This window comes from Schistocerca cancellata, chromosome 5, assembly GCF_023864275.1.
Source record: "Schistocerca cancellata isolate TAMUIC-IGC-003103 chromosome 5, iqSchCanc2.1, whole genome shotgun sequence".
Taxonomy (NCBI): domain Eukaryota; kingdom Metazoa; phylum Arthropoda; class Insecta; order Orthoptera; family Acrididae; genus Schistocerca; species Schistocerca cancellata.
The window spans coordinates 28459370-28480271 of record NC_064630.1 but is presented as its reverse complement, the minus strand read 5'-3'; the positions used below and the strand labels follow the sequence as shown (position 1 = coordinate 28480271).

The following is a 20902-nucleotide window of genomic DNA, read 5'->3' as shown; positions in this document are numbered from 1 at the left end:
TGATGAAGGAGAAAATTTAGAGCAGGAGGCACGTGAAAAAACTGCTGAGCGACGGCAAAAAAGGCCAAGTGAAAAGAAGAGTCTTGAAGAAGAAGATATCCTATATAACATTTTGAAGGAAAAGTACGCCAGAAAAGACAATTCATCACAGCAAGCCGACGAAGATAGCTTGTTTAGGCAGTCTTTAGTACCTGAATTAAAAAAATTACCCAGTCATGCAAGATTGAAAGTGAAATCAGATTTGATGAATGTCATTATTAATGCCCAACAATATTATAGCGCTTCTGCTTCCTCTTCATCCCAAATAGGATTTGCACCAGTACCAAATTACGCTACGGGGGATCCGCATCACGACCGTGCATATCATGGAACAGTTCAAGGCTACACTGGAGGACAGTCGAAGTTGTCCGATCAGTTACCAGCTGTGTGCTCGCCAGCGGCCTCCGAGTACAGTGACAAGTCCTTAATATACTTTTCAACAGCACAGACAGAGAAACAATGAACTTAAAATTATTAGTGAAAGTTTTACAATATTTTGTAATGTATATTAATACCAGTTAAAATCTGTAAAATGTGCTTTCAATAAAATAAAATAATACTACAGTACCTACCTTGATGTAAGAGCAAGTTTTTCCTCTGGTGGGATAGCCTTCCTTAGTATAGTGTCTTTACCTGTGATTGCTTCTTTCAAATTTTCTAGTAGTTCATCAAATGAAGTTTTTGACATTCGAAAATACTGAAAAAACTTCTTCTCAGATTGTTTCAGATCGTCATAAAGGGTGTAATACAATCCTTTCTCCAGCCGATCACGTAGCAGTGGATGTATGTGTAACGAACGTTTTGTCTTCATTCTCCTCCTCCTCCTCAGTACAAGTACTAACAACAGTTCCTCCTCGCTCGAGTCCGTTTCACCAACTAATCAGTCAGCAACAGCTGCAGTGTGGGACACCAGTGACCCAGGAGTGTTCGCCACAGTCACCGGTGACCGTCACAAGTGTCCCAGTGTGAAACGAGCCTTATAGTGCATTCTATGGTTTCATGTAGATCAGAAGCGCATGTTTCATCATGTACCAGTTTATGTAAATAAAGTGTATTCTTGTATCCTATCACGTCATATACCTACTATACCATACCTATACCTTATGGGTCTAGACAAAGAATACTTTATGTGAAAAAAAAGGGCTAATTGTGTTTCACAAGGACAATATTACCTAAATCCGTGCTGATTATTTGTCAGTAAACAATTTTTTTAAAGGTAATTCACAATGTTTAAACTTGGTATACGAGGGCTATCCACAAAGTACATTACGTTTTCGTTTGTGTCGGTTAGGGGCGGGGCTAGCGCGGCCATCTTGGTGTCATGGCATTCCGCCGCTCAGTCGGCATCCTGCCGTGCTAGTGAGAGGTTTGTGCTGTACTCCGTTGAGTTACTGTGACAGTTTGAAATGTCAGTGTTAATTGAAAATGCCGCAAAGTGTGAAGTGCGTGCTGTAATAAGGTTTCTGACTGCAAAAAACTGTACACCGATAGAAATCTATCGGCAGCTTTGTGAAGTGTATGGGGACAACATAATCACTGAAGGTGGAGTGCGTGAATGGGTCATAAAATTTAAAAATGGCCGAACTAACGTTCACAACGAATAGCGAAGTGGAAGACCCAGCATAGTGACTGCCGAACTTGTCGAAAAATTCGATGCCGCGGTCCGTGAAAACCGTAATTTCACAATAACGGAACTCTCTATGAGTTTTCCACAAACTTCACGAAGTTTGTTGCACGAAATCATTACCGAAAAGCTTGATTACCACAAGTTTTGTGCAAGATGGAAACCAAAAATCTTGACAGAGATTCACAAAAATCAGCGATTGGCTGCAGTGTTGACGTTTTTGGACGCTTTCGAGAAAGATGGCGACTCATTACTCGATCGCATCGTTACTGGTGACGAAACATGGGTTAAGCATGTGAACTGCGAGACAAAATTGCAGTCAATGCAGTGGGGGCTCACAAATTCCCCCCAAAAAACCCAAGAAATGCATGCAGACAATGTCGGCAAGGAAGGTGATGGCGACTGTCTTTTGGGACAGAAAAGGTGTGATTTTTGTGGATTTCCTGGAAAGAGGCACTACAGTAAACTCTCAAAGGTATTGCCAAACTCTGCGCAACCTCAGAAGAGCAATACAAAACAAGCACAGGGGAAAGTTGGGCTCAAAGATCTTGCTGATTCATGACAACGCCTGGGCCCACACGGCAAATGCCAGTCGTGAAGTTCTCGAATCTTTTAAGTGGAAGTTGGTTCTTCATCCGCCGTACAGTCCCGACCTGGCACTGAGCGACTTCCACTTATTCCCAGCAATGAAGAAGTGGTTGGCTATGCACCATTTTGATGACGAACGTAGTCGCACAAGTGAGATGATACTCCACAGGTATGCAATTTGATTAGGAACCACTTGTGAGAAATAGTATCAATAGACTTTTAGAAATCTAGAAATGTGGAATCAATTTGAGATCCCTTATTGATAGCATGCATTACTTCATGAGAATAAAGAGCTAATTGTATTTCACAAGAACAACCTTTTCTGAATCCATGTTGATTGTGTGTCTAAAGATCGTTTTTCTCCAGGTAATTGATAATGTTCGAACACAATATATGTTCCAATAACATGATACAAATCGATGTCAGTGATATGTCCCTGTAATTCTTCACCTAACTCGTACTTGCTTTCTTGAGTACTGGTGTGACTTGTGCAACTTTCCAGTCCTTACATATGGTGGTAATGACTGTTAAGTATGCAGGTATTATATCAGCATACTCTGAAAGAAATCTAGTTGGTATGCATTAGGGACTGGAGGACTTACCTTTATTAAGTGATTTAAGCTGTCTTGATACACGGAGAACATTTACTTCTAAGTTACTCATGTTACTGTTGCAGGTATTATATAAGCATACTCTGAAAGAAATCTAATTGGTTTACAATATGGGCCAGAGGACCTGTCTTTATTAAACGATTTAAGCTGCTTTGCTACACTGAGGATATTTACTTCTAAGTTACTCATGTTGGCTTGAAATGTTGATTCGAATTCTGAAATATTTTCTTTTTCTTCTCTGCTGACGGAATTTCGGAAAACTGCATTTAGTAACTCCACTTTTATGGCTGTGTCGTCGATAACATTACCATTTCTGTCGTGACCCGAAAGTATTGATTACGTATTTCACATACAATGAGAATCTCTTTAGATTTTCTGCCAGATTTCTAGACGGAGTTTCACTGTGGAAACAAATAAAACCAAGGAAGACATCAAGCAAATTTTATCTGCTTTTTTTAAATAGACATATTTTGCATTTATTTTTAGTATTTGGATATTACAGACTCCAATTTTACTACAGCGATCTTGTGGTCACTAATCTCTAAACTTGGCATGATTCTCCCCATTTGCTGGTGATTATTTTTTGCTAAGAGCTCACGTTTTAACAACCGTTTACACTCCAAGTGAGATCCTGAACTAATCACTCAAAATAATTTTTGGAGAAAGGATTCAGTTTATGTGTACCACTGGCTCTGAACATGTTGTTCGATCTTATACACAAGAGAAGGTAATTGAGAGATTGCTAAATGTGGTGATGGTAGGAGAAAGTCGGTGGGAAGGTTTAAGCATTTGCCATACTGTATTTTAGCTAAAGATGATTTCAGATCTTGGTTGTACGCAATGCAGGCTCCATACAATATCCACAGTATTGCTTCAGTCCACAGTGAATCATGACACATCAGCGCTACTTTGAGAGCCTTCTGCACCAAGGTGTATTAAGGAGTAACATAATCGAGTGTCATGTGATCATGGTTAAAGCTTAATCATGATGAAGTTGTCTCTGTGCTGCATCACCATTAAACACCGGTTACCAGAATGCGTTCAGCTAACTGGAAATTTAACTCATGTGCTACCAAGGAAAGCACCCATTATACATGCAAAGATAATGTGGGTCATCGTCTGTGGTACTTAGGTGTGCTTTGCTGTTTCTTCTCATAATGTAGGTATTGTCACTGTGCTATGGGAGTAAGAAAAGGAGCCAAATTATTTAAAATTCTGGTAACCTATAAGAGCTGGTCGACTGTAATGTCAAAATTTTAGAATCTAAAAAAATGGACTGGTGTATTGTTAGAGTGAAACTGGAATCATGATCAAATAGAGCAACACAGTCTAATTCCCCTCCAGGTAAGATCAAATTTTATTTAATTCATAAATTAATAAATTTCTGTTGTTGATGTAGACAAAAACACTAATTTTCATTGTACTTAGATTTATATTGCAATAATAGTTCAAGATACATGGATTTGAATGTAGGTGTGATTGAAGGGTCAGCAGTTGGCGATGCCAGCAGTTCTCCCAATCCAAGTGCAGTAATTAATTCAGAAGCATATCCCCTTAATGTCATTAAAAAGCTGTTCGTGGGCGAGATAGAATTATTTTGGTAAGTAAGAAATTCCAATCTTTCTTTGATTTTACTCAGTGACCACTACACTCTTTCATTTGAAAGACAAAACTTCTCATCAAATTTCCCATGGTTGTAATCTTCTAAAGGATTTCCCCTTTCCTTTCCACAAGTACATCAGTTCACTTATGGTGACGATTTATGTAGTCAAATTGAAACATTTGTTCATCTTCTGTGCCATCTAAAACATAAAAAGATGTCACCATCTTAATACAGCACATATTGTCCAAGTCACAGTTTGGATTTCTTAAGGGTTCTGATAAAGAGAAAGCTATTTACAGTTACAGTGAGAATGTACTTAATTCATTAGATAATAAATTAGTGGCTACTGGCATTTTCTGTGACCTGTCAAAAGCCTTTGACTCTGTGAACCACAGCATTCTCTTAAGCAAATTAGAATATTATGGTGTCACCAGCAATGCTGCAAAATGGTTTGAGTCTTATCTATCCAACAGGAAACAAAGGGTGTGATTGCAAATTACCTGTGCAGTAAGCAGTCAGTCTTCATCTGACTGGGAATTAATTACATGTGGTGTTCCTCAAGGTTCAATCTTGGGTCCATTGCTTTTTCTCATGTACATTAATGACCTCTTGTCTGTTACATTGCTAGATGCTAAGTTTATTTTGTTTGCAGATGATACAAACGTTGAAATAAGTAGCAAGTCAAGTGAAGATTTAGAAATAGCTGCTAATCAAATTTTCACTTACATTAATAAATGGTTTAAAGCTAATTCACTGTCATTAAACTCTGAGAAGACCCACTATATTCAGTTTAGAACTTGTAAGAGAGCTCCTTCCAGCATATGTATAACATATGAAGACATGCAGATCTAAGAGGTTGACAGTGGTAAATTTCTGGGATTAAAACTTTATAATAAATTCAGTTGGGAAGGTCATACCACAGAATTACTTAAGCACCTTAACAAGTTTGTATTTGCAGTGAGAATGGTATCAGATATAAGAGATATAAATGTAAAAGCATTTGCACACTTTGCTTACTTTCATTCTATTATGTCATACGGGATCATATTCTGGGGTAACTAATCAAACTGAGCAAAAGTTTTTAGGATGCAAAAGTGTGTGATAAGAATCGTTAGTGGTGTAAATTCAAGAACATCATGTACTGTAGAAACCTGTTCAAGGAACTTCGTATTCTTACCACTGCTTCTCAGTATATTTATTCCTTAATGAAATTTGTTGTAAGTAATATATTTCTATTTCAAACCAATAGCTCAACACATAGTATCAATACTAGGAATAAGAACAATCTACATAAAGACTTAAAATCACTTACCTTGGTCCAAAAAGGGCCCCAATATTCAGGAACACACATTTTTAATAAATTGCTAGCAACCATTAAATACTTGGGTTCAGATAAAGCACAGTTTAAACAGAGTTTGAAAACTTTTTGATAGGCAACTCCTTCTACTCTATAGATGAATATCTTAACAGAGACTGTTAAGCCAGTTTAAGTAAAAATGTCTGTTAGATTTCAGTTTTGACAGCACTTGGTCACAACATCAAGATTAGATATTTTTGTATGATAAATTTATTAATAGTGCATAACAATGTTTCATTCTGACAGTGTGTTAATTCTGTAAATATTAGCTGTTCCAGTTTACCACATTGTATTCACGTATTTCGACCATCTCCTGACAAACTATGATGGTAGTAAGTATTATATTCAAATGTTTTAGGTTTTTATGTTATACTTTCTGACGTGTTCCACATCTACGAGAATCATCTCATTTTTGGGTCTATGAAATGAAAACTGAGTCTAATCTAATCTATTTACTTTATTGTAATTGCGATTTATTCAAGATGAACAAGCCTCCAGTCATAGTCAACTTCAACTGCAATCATCCCCCTTCTTTAACTCTAACTGAGGTTGGTGCAGTCGAACTTTATGTTGACCAGGGTTAAATGCTCTCTTAACCACAATTAACGTTTAATTGATGTTGATGCATTCAGCCCTAAGTGTATGATGTCAGCATTCAGCTGTGCCATTGCTTTCTGGGGTGTATGCAGTAGTGTGGGAAGTTTGAATATTGCACTTTTTACACAATGAATACTGCACATTTTACACAATTCTTTGAAAAGATGCTACTCAGACGTATGCTCCTGGTCAGCAGTAATTGATGATCGGATACCAAAGTGAGCAAAAAATGTGTTAATGAAGACTGAAATAGTAGACCTGGCTATCATTCTTTTAAAGTTGTAGCTTCCACCCATTGTGTTATCCTGTCAATTAAGGATAAAATATATGGAAACCCATTCAACTGAGGTAGTGGTTCAGCCATGTCCAAATGAACATGTTGTAGTCTACCTTCACGTATATCAAATTTTCCCTGTTGCAGAAATGCATGGCAAACAAAACAGGCTCGTGTCCATTGTCTGCTGTGACCTTTAACACTTGATCACAGAAAGCACTCACTTAATAATTTTGTGGGGACCTGAGGACATAACCTGTCCTGCCAAGGTATCGCATCACAGGAGTAAGTTATTGTTGGGGATCTGTCCAGTGCAGTGCAAGTGTCGGGAACGATGGAGTACAGTGTTCCTAATGGGATTAAGCATTGCGTGAACTAAAGGACGATGATCGGTAAAAATTGTGAGATAAAATCCCTTGATATATTTCTGAAGTACATCACTGCTTCATATAGTGCCAAAAGATCGTGGTTGTAGGCTAACCGTAGTAGCCTCAGTCAACTTACGCAAAAAGAAATCAGGACATGCTGATGTCCCTTAACAGTCTGTTGCAAAACTGCACCAATAGCTGATTCACTTGCATTTGCTCTAATGGATAAATGAGCCGATGGCAAAGGGTGAGCCACGATGATGGATTTAGTAAGCACTCTTTGATAGGCTAGAATGCATGTGGAGTACCTGTTGGCCATTGCAAAGGCTGTTTTCCCTTATTATTTTTGCCTGCCAAAGCGTTGGTTCAGGATGTCTGGATCCTTGCATCTAGCAAGATACGTCGCCTGTAGTACAAATGATTTCATGTTTAAATACATACAGACAGATAAAGATAAAATCAACATACATTATAACACATAAATAATGTCTCGTCTTATGGACATTTAATTAAGGATAAAGTACGCATACACAGGTTGTTACAATAAGGTATCTTGTCATAGATAAGACAAAATTATCATATAGAAATTGCTGCTATAAGGTCATTCAGCAATCACATATATGGAATCTATAGAGTCTCTTTAAAGTTCTATGTCTAGGTTTTCCATCCACTCGACGGCTGCAGGGGAGGCTGCATAAATTTCTTGAATGGATCCTTTAAACGCACATTTAGGGCATTCCTGAATGATGTGCTGGATCGTTGTTACTATCGTGGTGCTGCAGTATGAGTGTGTACTCATCTTGCGGCTTAAAAGTGCAAAAGGAAGCAAACAATAAAATGAATAAGTCTTCTCAAAACCCAATGACAAGAGACCTCGGCCCATCAGTCTGAGTACTGCAAATTAACATAGAAGGTATAAGTAAGACTAAATGTGATATCCTCTCGAGACTAGCACGGGATAACAATATACATGTCATACTGGTCTTCCCAGGTAATTTTCATAATAGGCATTTAATCCTGTTGCTTCCACCAGTTATATATAGTAGTATCGATTCTTAGTTGACTGCAGACTCTTCCGGTGATGTCAGTGCGATTGACGGTGATGTGCGCTGAAGAGAGTTTTCTCTGGCTTTTTCGTTTACTTGTATGGCTAAGTCTAATGGTTGATGGGAAGATCCAGTAAATCGTTAACGCCTATCTTGGATACTGATACTTGCTGGAACGGTCTCAGATGCTATTCAACTTAGATCTTGGTTAATTTGAGAAACATAGAACAAGTCACTGATGATGGGAAAATTGCAGTGAAACGTATTTGAATAAATATGAATACATAATTGTGTTTTGATAGACCGCGGACCCTGTTAACATTAGTATTAGTAATTCATTCGCTCTAGGATCATGTTACAATGATTATTGTGTATGGATTGACGGTTCAGAGCTTTAAAATATTGGAATACTTGCTATCGAAGCTCAATCGATAGTTCTATGTTATCTTTGGGTGAGTCACAGAGAGGCGTGTGTCATCGGATTCAAAGAGTTTGACAATAGTGTATATGAGACCCACCCAAAGCGATTTCTGATAAAAGCCTTTCACAAAACAATCTTTTTTGAACTGTTATTTTGTGTTGTGCACATTCCTGTTTGTTGTTTGTCGATGGTGGCTTCCTTTCTTATCGTGTGACTGAAAGATTTGTGTGCATTCATACAGAAAAAGTGAATTTCAGTTTTGTGGAGTGATTTTCCGTAAGTTCATAGTTTCATTTATTTGGAACAGTTCCACGTGAAGTCCAATCAACCCATCAGGAATGGCGGAACACTTTGGTGCTACACTCAAATGGGATCCGAAAAACCTAGAGATCCGTACTATGTCTGTCGAGAAAACTCTGGAACCATTGGTGCTTCAGGTAATTATGAACTACCGAACCAAAGGTTATCATAATTTTATGTCCAGATAGGCACTGTAGAATGAAAGATCGTATTTGGAATAATTTTCATGAATTTTTCTTTGACGGGTAGCAGTATCTGGTAATACCGAGACTGGTTGAGGGAAGATAGTCTATGGCTCTGTTTCTTTCTAGCCGATAATTCCACAACCTCAGCCTTTCGTTGGTGTTCATATTGATTACTTTTGCAAACTCACAGGCAAACTGTCATTTTCTAACTCACTGTAGACATCGGACTATAGGCTACTATTAATCATGCATCTGTGTCCAAGAAGGTCTTTATTGTGTCATAGAGTCTTGAAAACATTTCCTTTGCTAATATGAACTGCAGTATTTATTGTTGTAAGAAGGTAACAGGGTGTAGTATTGAATAAACCTCAAAATGTTGCAGCTCATGATTGTCAAGCAGCAATATGCTGCAAGCGAAGAGAGAGCACTTCAGAACACGCTTTGGCATTTCACTTTCAGTACGAGATACTTTAAAGAGTGACACAGGTTCTTCTGCTTTTTCGGAAGGTTGATTAGAAAGTTTTGTAGCGAAAACCTGCCTCATATGTTACACAGATTAATGCTGTAGAATGAAATAAATTATAAGTTGAATGAGGGAGAATGTGGAATTGTTCTTCTTATTATAACTGCTGTAACGTAATATTTGCGGCAGTTCCCAAAAGATGTTTGCTTGACGATATTTAGTCTAATTTTAAATCACCAAGAACTCACGCCACTTGGCTTGCTTAAGACTTCTTTATTGACTTTTCTTAGCAGCTATCCCAGAATCCTCACATCTTTGCTACCAAAGAATAAACGAAACAAAAAAATTAAAGATATTACATCATGTTATCAGTAATGAACTATAACTATTATCGGTCTTGGCAACTTCATAAAATATAAAAATTCCATTTAGATTTCATCACTGTTGCCTTTATATTATTAGGCACAGTCAGGGACCAAATGAAACTAAGATTGGAACTGACACAAATAGTATAGACTATGGGATATGATAGTCCTAAACTACTTTAGAATTTAAAGTGATCATAGACCCATGGGATGTTCAGTAAAAATAGATATGGCCAATGTAGAAAGAAACAGATTTAACAGCTATGAAGTTATGAGATATTTGTGTATGTGTACAGAGACATACCAGATTAAATTAAGATAAGTTCTGTGTCATGAATATCAGATTAAACTAAGCAGGAAGTATTATACCATGAATGTGATAAATTGGGCACCAAATAAAAAAATATGGGAATGTGAATGTCATACATATATCAGTGAAAGATACAAATGTGAGGCTAACATCCAAAACTATATAAACCGTGAGACCAGAAGACTATTTTGATTAGTAGTTGTGTTTAGAGCACAGCTCAGTACGATTGTGAAACGAGGACTGTGAGGAAGTCAGGAAAAGAGATCATTAGAAACCTTTCAGAGTGGTGTTACGGTAGAATGTTGAACTCAAATGGAGTGATTAAGGAATGAAAAAATAGTCAACAAGAGAAAAAAAAATCTCATAACATAATGAGTCAAATTGACATGAAGGCAAGTCGTAATATGTGGCAGATCGTTATGTGATATTCAGTAGTTGTGCTGGAATGAAGACGGTGGCCAGGAAGTGACAACCTGAGAAGAGAAATGTATTGTACCAAGCTCAGGGTTGATTGAAAAACACGCGCGCCAGTGCCAAAAATTATATGTCGATTAAAACACCTTTGAAATCTTGGTTGTGGTGACAGAGGTCTATGTTGGGTTGAAAGGTAATAATTTGGTTGTCAATTCATGAAGCCAACATCTACGAGTATCAAATAAAGGTCGTGGTAACAGATTGTCCTGTAGCATACTCTAATGCTATATTTGAATATACTTTGCTATGTTTAACCAACTTTTCATCATAAAAACTAAAATTGCAAGGTAAATTAAGAAAATGTTAGATAATAACAAAGTCTCCGATGAGTATTTTGATGCATATTGTGCATGTATGTCATACATTAATTACAAAGAATGTTAGAAGCGTCTTCTAAGTAACGTTTAGCAACACCTTTTGTCGGAGAGACGGATCTTGTTACATGAAATTTCTGGGCCATACACTTGGATATAAAAAATAAATTTCCTGTCACTAAGTACTAAACAAATTCCACTCCCATTGTTATACCCAGCAGAATTGATTTGTTAATCACATAGTAATGATAAATAATAATAATAATACTAAGTTAACACTTTTGTTTCAGTATCAAATGATTCACTGCGTGTGTACAAACAGCAAAAATAGGCCTACATCACTGATTAACATTTGGTAAGGTTTAATAAATTGCCAGCAACCATTAAAAACTTGGTTTCAGATAAAACACAGTTTAAACAGAGTTTGAAAGTCTTTTTGATAGGCAACTCCTCCTACTCCATAGATGAATATCTTAACAGATAGTCAGCTTAAGTAAGAATATCTGTTAGATTTCAGTTTTGACAACACTTCGCTACAAGAGTCAAAATTAGGTATTTTGTGTATGATAAATTTATTAATAGTGGATAACAGTGTTTCATTCTGAGAGTGTGTTAAATCTGTAAGTATTAGCTATCCCAGTTTACTGCATTGTATTAGCTTATTTTCGACTATCTCCTGACAAATGATCAGGGTAGTAAGTATTATATGCAAATGTTTTATGTTTTTATGCCATAGTTTCTGACATGTTCCACACCCACAAGAATCATCTCATTTTTTGGGTCTATGGAACGAAAACTGAATCTAATCTATTAACAAGTGGCTTGCTGCTGTTTATATTTTTTCCAAAACACTACATATTTTGCATGTAACTGTGTGTAGAAAGAGCATTGTAAAAGGAATTTCTTAAGCTGAAGCTCAACTCCACTATGAGAAGAGTCGTAACTATACTGCTCACTGTATGGGTAAATTTTATTCCTGCACATTGTGGACCATTTTCATAGAGTGCTATTCTGTGGCTGTTGGTGTAAAATTTTTCTTTTTTTCTTCTTTCTTTCAAGTATTGTACTGATGCAAATCAGAATGTATCTTGGGGCTGGGAGGGGGGTGCAGTCTTTTAACAGAGACAGGCATAATAAAAATATTAATTTCCTAGCAGTAAATACCAAACAAATTGTGCCTGTCTGTGACTTACCGCCTCATCTATGTGGCGAGTAGCAATCTATCCTTTGCATAGTGTTGTTAGTCCGTCCTGGACTTCCTATTGTTTGCTTTAGAATATTACATGTTTATTGTGGTCAGCACACCAGCTGTTGGAAATAGGTCATTGCACGTGTCCTTATATGTAGCTCTGCATATGATTCTCGTAGCGGGTTTTTGGAGAATGAGTAGCTTAATTAAGATTTACTTTGGGTGTTGCTTACGAAGTTTCTATTCCATAGTTCAGATGTGGAAAATAAAGCATGGTCTGCAGTATTTAAGACAACAATATCTTTGGAAGACTTGCTAATGATAATGACCCAAAAGTCCATTAACATTTAAGCATTCAATACTTCATGGAATAATGGAGTTAGGGAGGCAAAAATTGTCACACGTGCTTGAAATGACATAGGATTTTATTGAAACCAAAAAAGTGCACAACATGACCATCAGATGGCACCTAAAATGATACGAAAACAATAATTAGTATAACTAATGATTTTTACCAAAGGCAATGTTCTTTATAACAAATGGTTAACATGTTGGCTATCATTCATAAAAAATACCTATAGTTGAGGGTGAATTTGTGAACAGCACTGTACAGCAAATCAGTTGGCACAGAGAGAAATTTCTGTCCATTAGCATACCTAATGAGGTAGATTTGCGACTTCAGGTAACCGCACAAACAATAATTGCACAAATTAATATCTGGGAGGCTAAGCTTGGTGGAAACGGTGGCTCAGCACAAAATTCTCACCAAACAATGTACGCTAAAGATTTTTCACATGTGTAGCAATATCGGGTGACACACATCCTGCATAAAAGCATGTGTTTATCAGTCAGGCTAGGGATGCTGTGATTCTCAAATGTATTGGCAAACATGGCACCAACCACACTGACAGTTTGAAAAGAAGCACCCCGTGTTTCCTCAAAGAAAAAGGGTCTGATCACAAGTGGTGTGTCATATCTACACCTGTGGTTTCTTGTCATGCAATGGGGTTTCCATTGGCAGATGTAGAATTTGTGATAGCCCAAATGCTGCAGTTGTGGGTGCTGACAGTCACTTGGAGTGTGAAATACGCTTTGTCGACCTACAACACTTTAGGCAACCACTTGTCATCTTCCCCCAGGTTTTGAAGGGCCCAGATCATGACAGTGCTGGATTTTGAGCTAATAGCATTGAAGAGTAGACTTTAGTGCTCTCGAAACAGTAATGCGTGGAATGCTGGCGTGACACGTGACTTCACAAGCACTAATACACCATGTAGATAGGAACCTAGTACTGTCTCCATTTCTTCCTAAACTGTCCAAGCAGCAGCAGTAGCATTTGTATCTAATTGCCCACTATGGAACTCTGAAATTCGTGAAAATTTTCTTCACAGCGACACTTGTCACAAGATATTTACGCATATGAATATCCTTCTTATGGTGATAGAATCACAAAGCTCCAGTAGCGGATTCCCCATTCTCATAGTAAAGCCTTACTAAGTGGTTTTTTGGCAAAGTCAACATGCCACAGTTGCTGGTGCATCTTATTCCCTCTCTCATTACAGTTCATTTTATACATGATTACCTGATGTCACTGATATTTTGGTGTCCAGTGCCATCTGTTGGCTGCTTTTAGCACTGGTTTCGCTACAAATCACACTTATACACTCGCTGGTGGAACTGACAGGTGTATGTCGTACATGCCGGCTTTCCTTACCAAAGTAAAGTATTCATTGAATATGTTTGGATCTTCAAGTCGATCTTTTATGCACTTATCACTGTGTTAATAATAAATTCGATATAGGATTTGTCTGTGCATGTTCTAAAACTTCTGTACATGCTATACTGGTTTCTATAATGTTTATTTTTTGTTTTCGTCCATTATGTGGGGAAGAATGTTACAGGACATAATGCCATTAATGTCTGAAAGAGAGTGTAATGATGCTGTTAATGTAACAAGTTAGAATTAATGAAACAATGGGAACTCCAGGTAGGAATATCAATAATGTAGGAAAAGACAGATTGCTGCTTACTGTAAAGAAGACACATTAAGTTGCAGAAAGGCATGATTAAAAGACTCTCAAATAAAGCTTTTGGCCACAGCCTTCATCAGTGAAAGAGAGACAAACACCATTTATACACACAAGCAAGCACACCTCATGTACATGACCGGCAACTCCAGTCACCTCAGCCTGAGATGCTGGAGTTGTTGGTCATGTGTGTGTGTGTGTGTGTGTGTGTGTGTGTGTGTGTGTGTGTTTGTTTGTTTGTTTCTCTCTCTCTCTCTCTCTCTCTCTTGTAACCAACCCAAGCATACGTATGCCAACAGAAGAGAAGGTAAACGATGTTCTGAGAAGTATCGTTGACTGGTTACCTGAGAGTGGTCTCTCCCTCAATTTTAAAGAGACACGACATATTCGATTATGCACATCTAGGGGTATTATGCCAGTGATAAGTGTAACAAATGGTGAGAAAGTAATAAATAGGTTGGAAACCAGGGTGTATACGACCCGGGAAAAATCCGGGAATTTTTTCATCCGGGAGAAAACTGAGAAAAAACCGGAAATTTTTTGAATTCCAGGAATTTTTCATTGTTTTAGTTTTCTGTTAAATTTTTGTAATTTTGACTGGTAAGAACCGATACTCTAACAAAGGATACTACTGTATCCTGCTAGTGCAGAATAATACTTCAACAATAAAACATAAGCGAGAGAAAAAATGAAAGTAACTTAAATTCCAAAGGAAATGTGCCGTATACAACGATGACACTCAGTGCTCATGCAAGCATCTGTCAACAACAAAATGTGTCAAAGGCTTTAGTAAGACTATGCAATGCTTTATAACAACAATTTGCCTCCGATGAGCGTGAAGTCACAACTGTTTACATTAGATTCATTTTAGCAATTACGAGCAGACGCATGCGCAATTGCGTCACTTTTGAGTAGTAGACTCTCCCACTTCTGGCTACAGGAATGTGGCTGTTGACTGTGCAAGCAGTCGTAGCAAGCAGCTATATGCTACCGGGAAAAAGGGGGAACAAAATTCATATTCTTGAGGAAAAATAACTTGTCACAAAGTGCCTATCATCCAGCATACATTGGTCTATTGATTGTTCATATGATGCTGAAACGCATCCCTGTCGGTTTTGAAAATTTTTGAACACGTTTTAAGTTGATTTCTGAATGAATCATAAGTTGATTTTTGAATGTGTGCAAAGTGTACATGATGTCTCTGTCAGGAGAATCCTTGTCGCATCTAGAAATAAACTTTCTGCAGACAAAAGGGGACGGGGCTACATGAGCTGAGCAAAGTAAAGCTGAACTGATGAATGCCAATCACTGTCCTGATTATGTGGTTGATTGGGTGTGCGAATGATCAACGTTGTTATAATTACTAGTGAAATCCATTGATTCAGACTACCAGAATTGAAATAAATGACTAACAGGAATAACTGGTGAGAAAGATTACGTATATTATCATCTCAGTGTATCAAAGAAAATGAAATTTTGTCAGAAAATTTTACACCATATTGCTACACTAATAAGGACCAGTTGTACAGTCCCCAGCTAGCAGCCGCTTAAGTTCTATTCTGGAAGTAACGCGGAAAACGTGGAAGGAGTGGTGGCAGCCAGAGATGGGTAATTTGATGGTAAGGCCATTATATGGGATTCTGTGAGCCATGTCCCCTCCAAACCTCCCTCACGTCCCCTCATAGCTGACAAACCCTGTCTTCCAAACCTACTAAACTCACCCCACCCTCCAGAACTTCCTCCCACCACCAAACAGAATCCACAACCTAAACAGACCCGGAACACAGTCATGACCTATCCTCCAGATGCCTTAGCCCCACAGAAACATCAGTCCTTTGCAGAGGTCTCACCTTTTGCCCCACTCTTAAATTCAGTCATGCAGTACTTGCTAAAGACTTTCTCCCCTTCTACCGGTCCCTACGGTGGAAAAACTTTTTCACCACCAACCCTGACAATCAGACTCAACCAGAGACCAATATTGAACCTTGCCTAACTCAGTTCACTCCTGCATCCAACCACGATTCATTCCCACTGCTCCCAAACCACCCCCTGTTAACTTTCCAGAATTTCTTAAACTCGAAACTTGCCGGCCGCGGTGGCCGTGCGGTTCTGGCGCTGCAGTCCAGAACTGCGAGGCTGCTACGGTCGCAGGTTCGAATCCTGCCTCGGGCATGGGTGTGTGTGATGTCGTTAGGTTAGTTAGGTTTAAGTAGTTCTAAGTTCTAGGGGACTTATGACCTAAGATGTTGAGTCCCATAGTGCTCAGAGCCATTTGAATGTTTAAACTCGAAACTTGCCTCACCTTCATTCCCCAAATCCCTCAACATAAAACTAACCTTACATCCGCAGAAAGAATAACAATCCACCATCTAAAAACTGATCCCAACCTTGTAATCCAACAAGTGGACAGAGGTTCCACCACTGTTGTTTTGAACCACAAGGATTACCTGGCGGAAGGACTCCACCAGCTGTCAGACACTTCCACCTACGAACCTTGTGACGATGACTCCATTCCAGTACTCCAGCAGGATCTCCTGTCGCTACTCAAACTCTTACACTCATCCCAGAACCTCTTCCCAGAGTCCATTTTTTTTACTGACCCCTATCACTCCTCGAACTCCTACCTTTTATGTGCTTCCTGAAGTCCATAAATGTAACTACCCAGGATGCCCCATTGTGGCCAGTTACTGTGCCCTCACTGAGAGAATCTCTGCTGTCTTATACCAACACCTTCAACCTATTACCTGGAACCTACCCTCATATATAAAAGATACCCCCATTTCCTCCACCAACTCTCCACAATTCCTGCCCCTTTACCACAAGGTGCCCTGCTCATCACTATTAATGCCTCCTCCTTCTACACTAACATTCCTAATGCCCATGGCCTTAGCGCTATTGAAACTACCTTTCCTAACGCCCGACATATTCCAAACCAACAACCCTCCTTCCTAGTCGCCATGACCAACTATATCCTCACTCACAATAACTTATCCTTTGAAAGCATTACCTACAAAGAAATCCAGGGTACGGCTATGGGCACCCATGTGGCACCATCCTATGCCAACCTATTCATGGGCAATCTAGAGGAATCCTTCCTAAAAATCCAGAATCCTAAAGCCCTCATCTAGTTGGTGACATCTTTGCTATCTGGACCAAAGGTGTGGACACCCTATCCACATTCCTCCAAAACCTCAACAACTTCTACCCCATTTGCTTCACATGGTCCTACTCAACCCAACAAGCCACCTTCCTAGATGTTGACCTCCACCTCAAAGATATCTACATCAGTACCTCAGCCCATATCAAACCTACTAACCACCAGCAATACCTCCACTTAAACAGCTGCCACCTGTTCCATACCAAGAAGTCCCTTCCGTACAGCCTAGCCACCCATGGTTGTCGCATCTTCAGTGACGAGCAGTCCCTCTCGAAATATGCCGAGGGCTGTGCCTTTTCTTTTCAGTCTCCCACCGCCTCCCAAAGTCCCGCCATCTGGCCACAGAGGAGCATTCCCCTCATAACTCAGTACCACCCAGGACTGGAGCAACTGAATTACATTCTCCGCCAGGGTTCTGATTTCCTCTCGTCGTGCCCTGAAATGAGAAATGTCCTGCTCACTATCCTTCACACCCCTCCCACAGTGGTATTCCATTGTCCATAGAACCTACACATTACACTTGTCCATCCTTGCACAACCACTGCTCCCAATCCCTTACCTCATGGCTCACACCCCTGTAATAGACGTAGGTGCAAGACCTGTCCTTTACATCCTCCCACCACCACCACCACCACCACCACCACCTACTCCTGTCCGGTCACTAACATCACGCTGCCAAACATGATATCCTTCATTTCAGTGATGGCTTCACAGCCTGTGCCATATGGATCCTTCCCACAGAAATATGCTCACTATTTTTATATACTTGAATTTAGCATATTTCGTGACAGTACTCACTTTTCCGTGAAATGTTTATAAGATGATATTTGACTTTTTTGTGTTGGCTCCAGTCGTCTAGTGAAAGTATGATTCCATAATGCTGTTTCGTCGGCAGCGGAAGTGTCCTGGTTCAATGTGTTTACCTCATTTTTGGTGCTTCAAATACCATTTCTCCGAATGTGCTTCCTTCTTGATGTTTATATAAAAAAGTAGTAGAATTGCTCATTTTTGCTGGTCACTTGCAAATTATTATAACGGGGACCTATAGATTGTTCCACCGTCACACACCGAGAGTTCACTGCCGACTGACTACGGTCAAAGACGACTCCAGTGTCAAAGACATGTCACTCAACATACAATCTCAGTCTGTTTGATATTCTTTGTCACATCTACTAATATTAATCAATATGCTGTCACTCTCGAACTTTCCCTGCAACACATCCTACATTCCCGTAACTCTTCCAGCCTCAGCCTTCGTTAGTCACTGTCCTCACCCATCCAGCCCCTTCCCTGTTGCCATTCCAACACTTCACAGCCATCATTCCACCACCACACCCAGTCTTTTTATTTCTCTCCTTTTCCACTATTTCCTGCCCTGCCCATCCCACTCGTTCCCACCTCTCCCCTGGCCCCCCCTCTAACCTGCAGCACTTCACTATACTATCCCTCCCCCTCCCCTCACCAGCCTCCCCCCCCCCCCCCCCCCTGTTGCCACTCCCATCATGCTGCTGCTCACAGTGGGGTTTCACTTGCCTGAGACTGCAGTTGTGTGTGTGAGTTGCGTGAATGTATCTTCTGTATCATGATCAGATCACAAGGACAATTGCAACTGCCAAAATGTCTGATACTGGCTGCAAGTTTGTCCCTAGACAACACGAAGATGGCAGACATTGTCATTTCACCCTTATACAGTATGGTGGCCATGACATCATGCACTAAAGATGAACAGACAAAAATAATACAAAATATGTTTAGCTGGAAAAAGAAGTTGAAACGAATGGGACAACCACAGGAATTAAAGACTTTGAGCGGGACTCAACAAAACATTACATTCCTAATATTAAAGGCATACCTAAAGGAAAACTAATGCAAGAATCTAGCAAGCAAAATCCTCAAAAATCCACTTAACATCAATAAATGCAAACAAACAAAGCTAACTCTATGATATGAACACAAAAATACTGAGATCAAATATTTCGCTTAGTGTATATAACACAAACAAAGTCCAGGATACCACAGAACCATACAGTGCTCCAAAAGCCAGTAATAGACATTTTACTTGGCTGACGTGGTTCAAAAAAGACTGCAATGCCACGAAAACACAATTTGCATCAAAAATTGGTTTGGAAATTTCATGTGACCTACGTAGTTCAAAGGAAGACTGCAATACCAAGAAGCAAAAACCCACTTTTGTAGCTATTATTGGAAACCTAACCTGACTGAAGTAGTTAGAACAAACTCCATGATACCTACCAGTTGCAGTCAGTCATTGTTACTTTTGACTAACAACACAGTAATTACTATAAAATAAGTTAACATCAATTTTGATGTACAAATAACACACAGATATGCACATAAACACACATACCACATACAGTGATAAAAAAAAAAACATACACTGAGGTGACAGAAGTCATGAGATTTTGATATATATGTATACAGATGGCAGTCGTTTCCTATACACAAGGTGTAAAAGGACAGTACATTGGCGGCATTGTCATTTGTACTCAGGTGATTCATGTGAAAAGTTTCTGATGTGGTTGTTGCCACAAGATGGGAATTAATGGACCTTGAATGTGGAATGGCAGTTGAAGCTAGACGCATGAGACATTTCATTTTGGAAATCATTAGGGAATTAAATATTCTGAGATCCACAGTGTTAACAGAGTGCCGAGAATACCAAATTTCAAGTATTACCTCTCACCATTGACAATGCAGTGGCCCAACCGAGAGCAGTGATGTTTGCGTGGAGTTGTCAGTGCTAACAGACAAGCAACACATTGTGAAATAACCACAGAAATCAATGTGGGATGTGCTATGAACATATCTGTTAGGACAGTGTGGCGAAATTTACCATTAATCGGCTATGACAGCAGACAACTGATGCGAATGCCTTCACTAACAGCGTGACACTGCCTGCAGTTCCTCTCCAGGGCTTGTGACAGTATCAGTTTTTGCACTAGAAGACTGGAAAACTGTGGCCTCTTCAAGTGAGCCCTGATTTCAGTTTTTACGATCTGATAGTAGGTTTTGTGTGTGGCACAGACCCTACGAAGCCATGGACCCAAGTTGTCGACAAGGCATTGTGTAAGATGGTGGTGCTTTATAATGGTGTGGGTTGTGTTTACATGGAATGCGCTGAGTCCTCTGGTCCAACTGAACTGGTCATTGACTGCAGATGTTATGTTTGGTTACTTGGAGACCATTTTCAGCCATTGCGAATGTTATGTTCGCAAACAACAATGGAATTTTTATGGATGACAATGTGCCATGTCACCAGGCCACAGTTGTTTGCGATTGGTTTGAAGAACGTACTGGACAGTTGAAGTGAATGACTTGGCCACATACGTAGCTCGACATCAGTCCCATTACGTATTTATGGGACATAATTGAGAGGTCAGCTTGTGCACGAACTCCTGCACCAGCAACACTTTTGCGGTTATGGACAGCTATGGAGGCTGCATGGCTCAATATTTCTCCAGAAGACTTTCAACACATTGTTGAATCCTTGCCCTGTTGAGTTGCTGCACTATATGCTGGGCAAAAGAAGGTCCAAAATGATGATAGGAGGTATTACACACACACACACA

The 20902-nt window shown here is 39.3% G+C and overlaps 1 protein-coding gene across 3 annotated transcripts in view; it reads left to right on the top strand.

The window, feature by feature from the left end:
• Window positions 1-8574: 8574 nt before the first annotated feature.
• The window catches only part of LOC126187828 (catenin alpha), a 145905-nt gene continuing 133577 nt past the window's right edge, over window positions 8575-20902 (top strand). Inside the window, exons 1-2 of one of the 3 annotated variants that reach the window (XM_049929128.1) lie at window positions 8575-8753; window positions 8836-8965. In XM_049929128.1, the coding sequence (XP_049785085.1) occupies window positions 8867-8965 (99 nt within the window). In that variant the 5' untranslated portion in view covers window positions 8575-8753; window positions 8836-8866. Of the gene's footprint in view, window positions 8966-20902 lie in introns of all 3 variants that reach the window. The other 2 variants (XM_049929127.1, XM_049929129.1) reach the window with 2 other exon arrangements.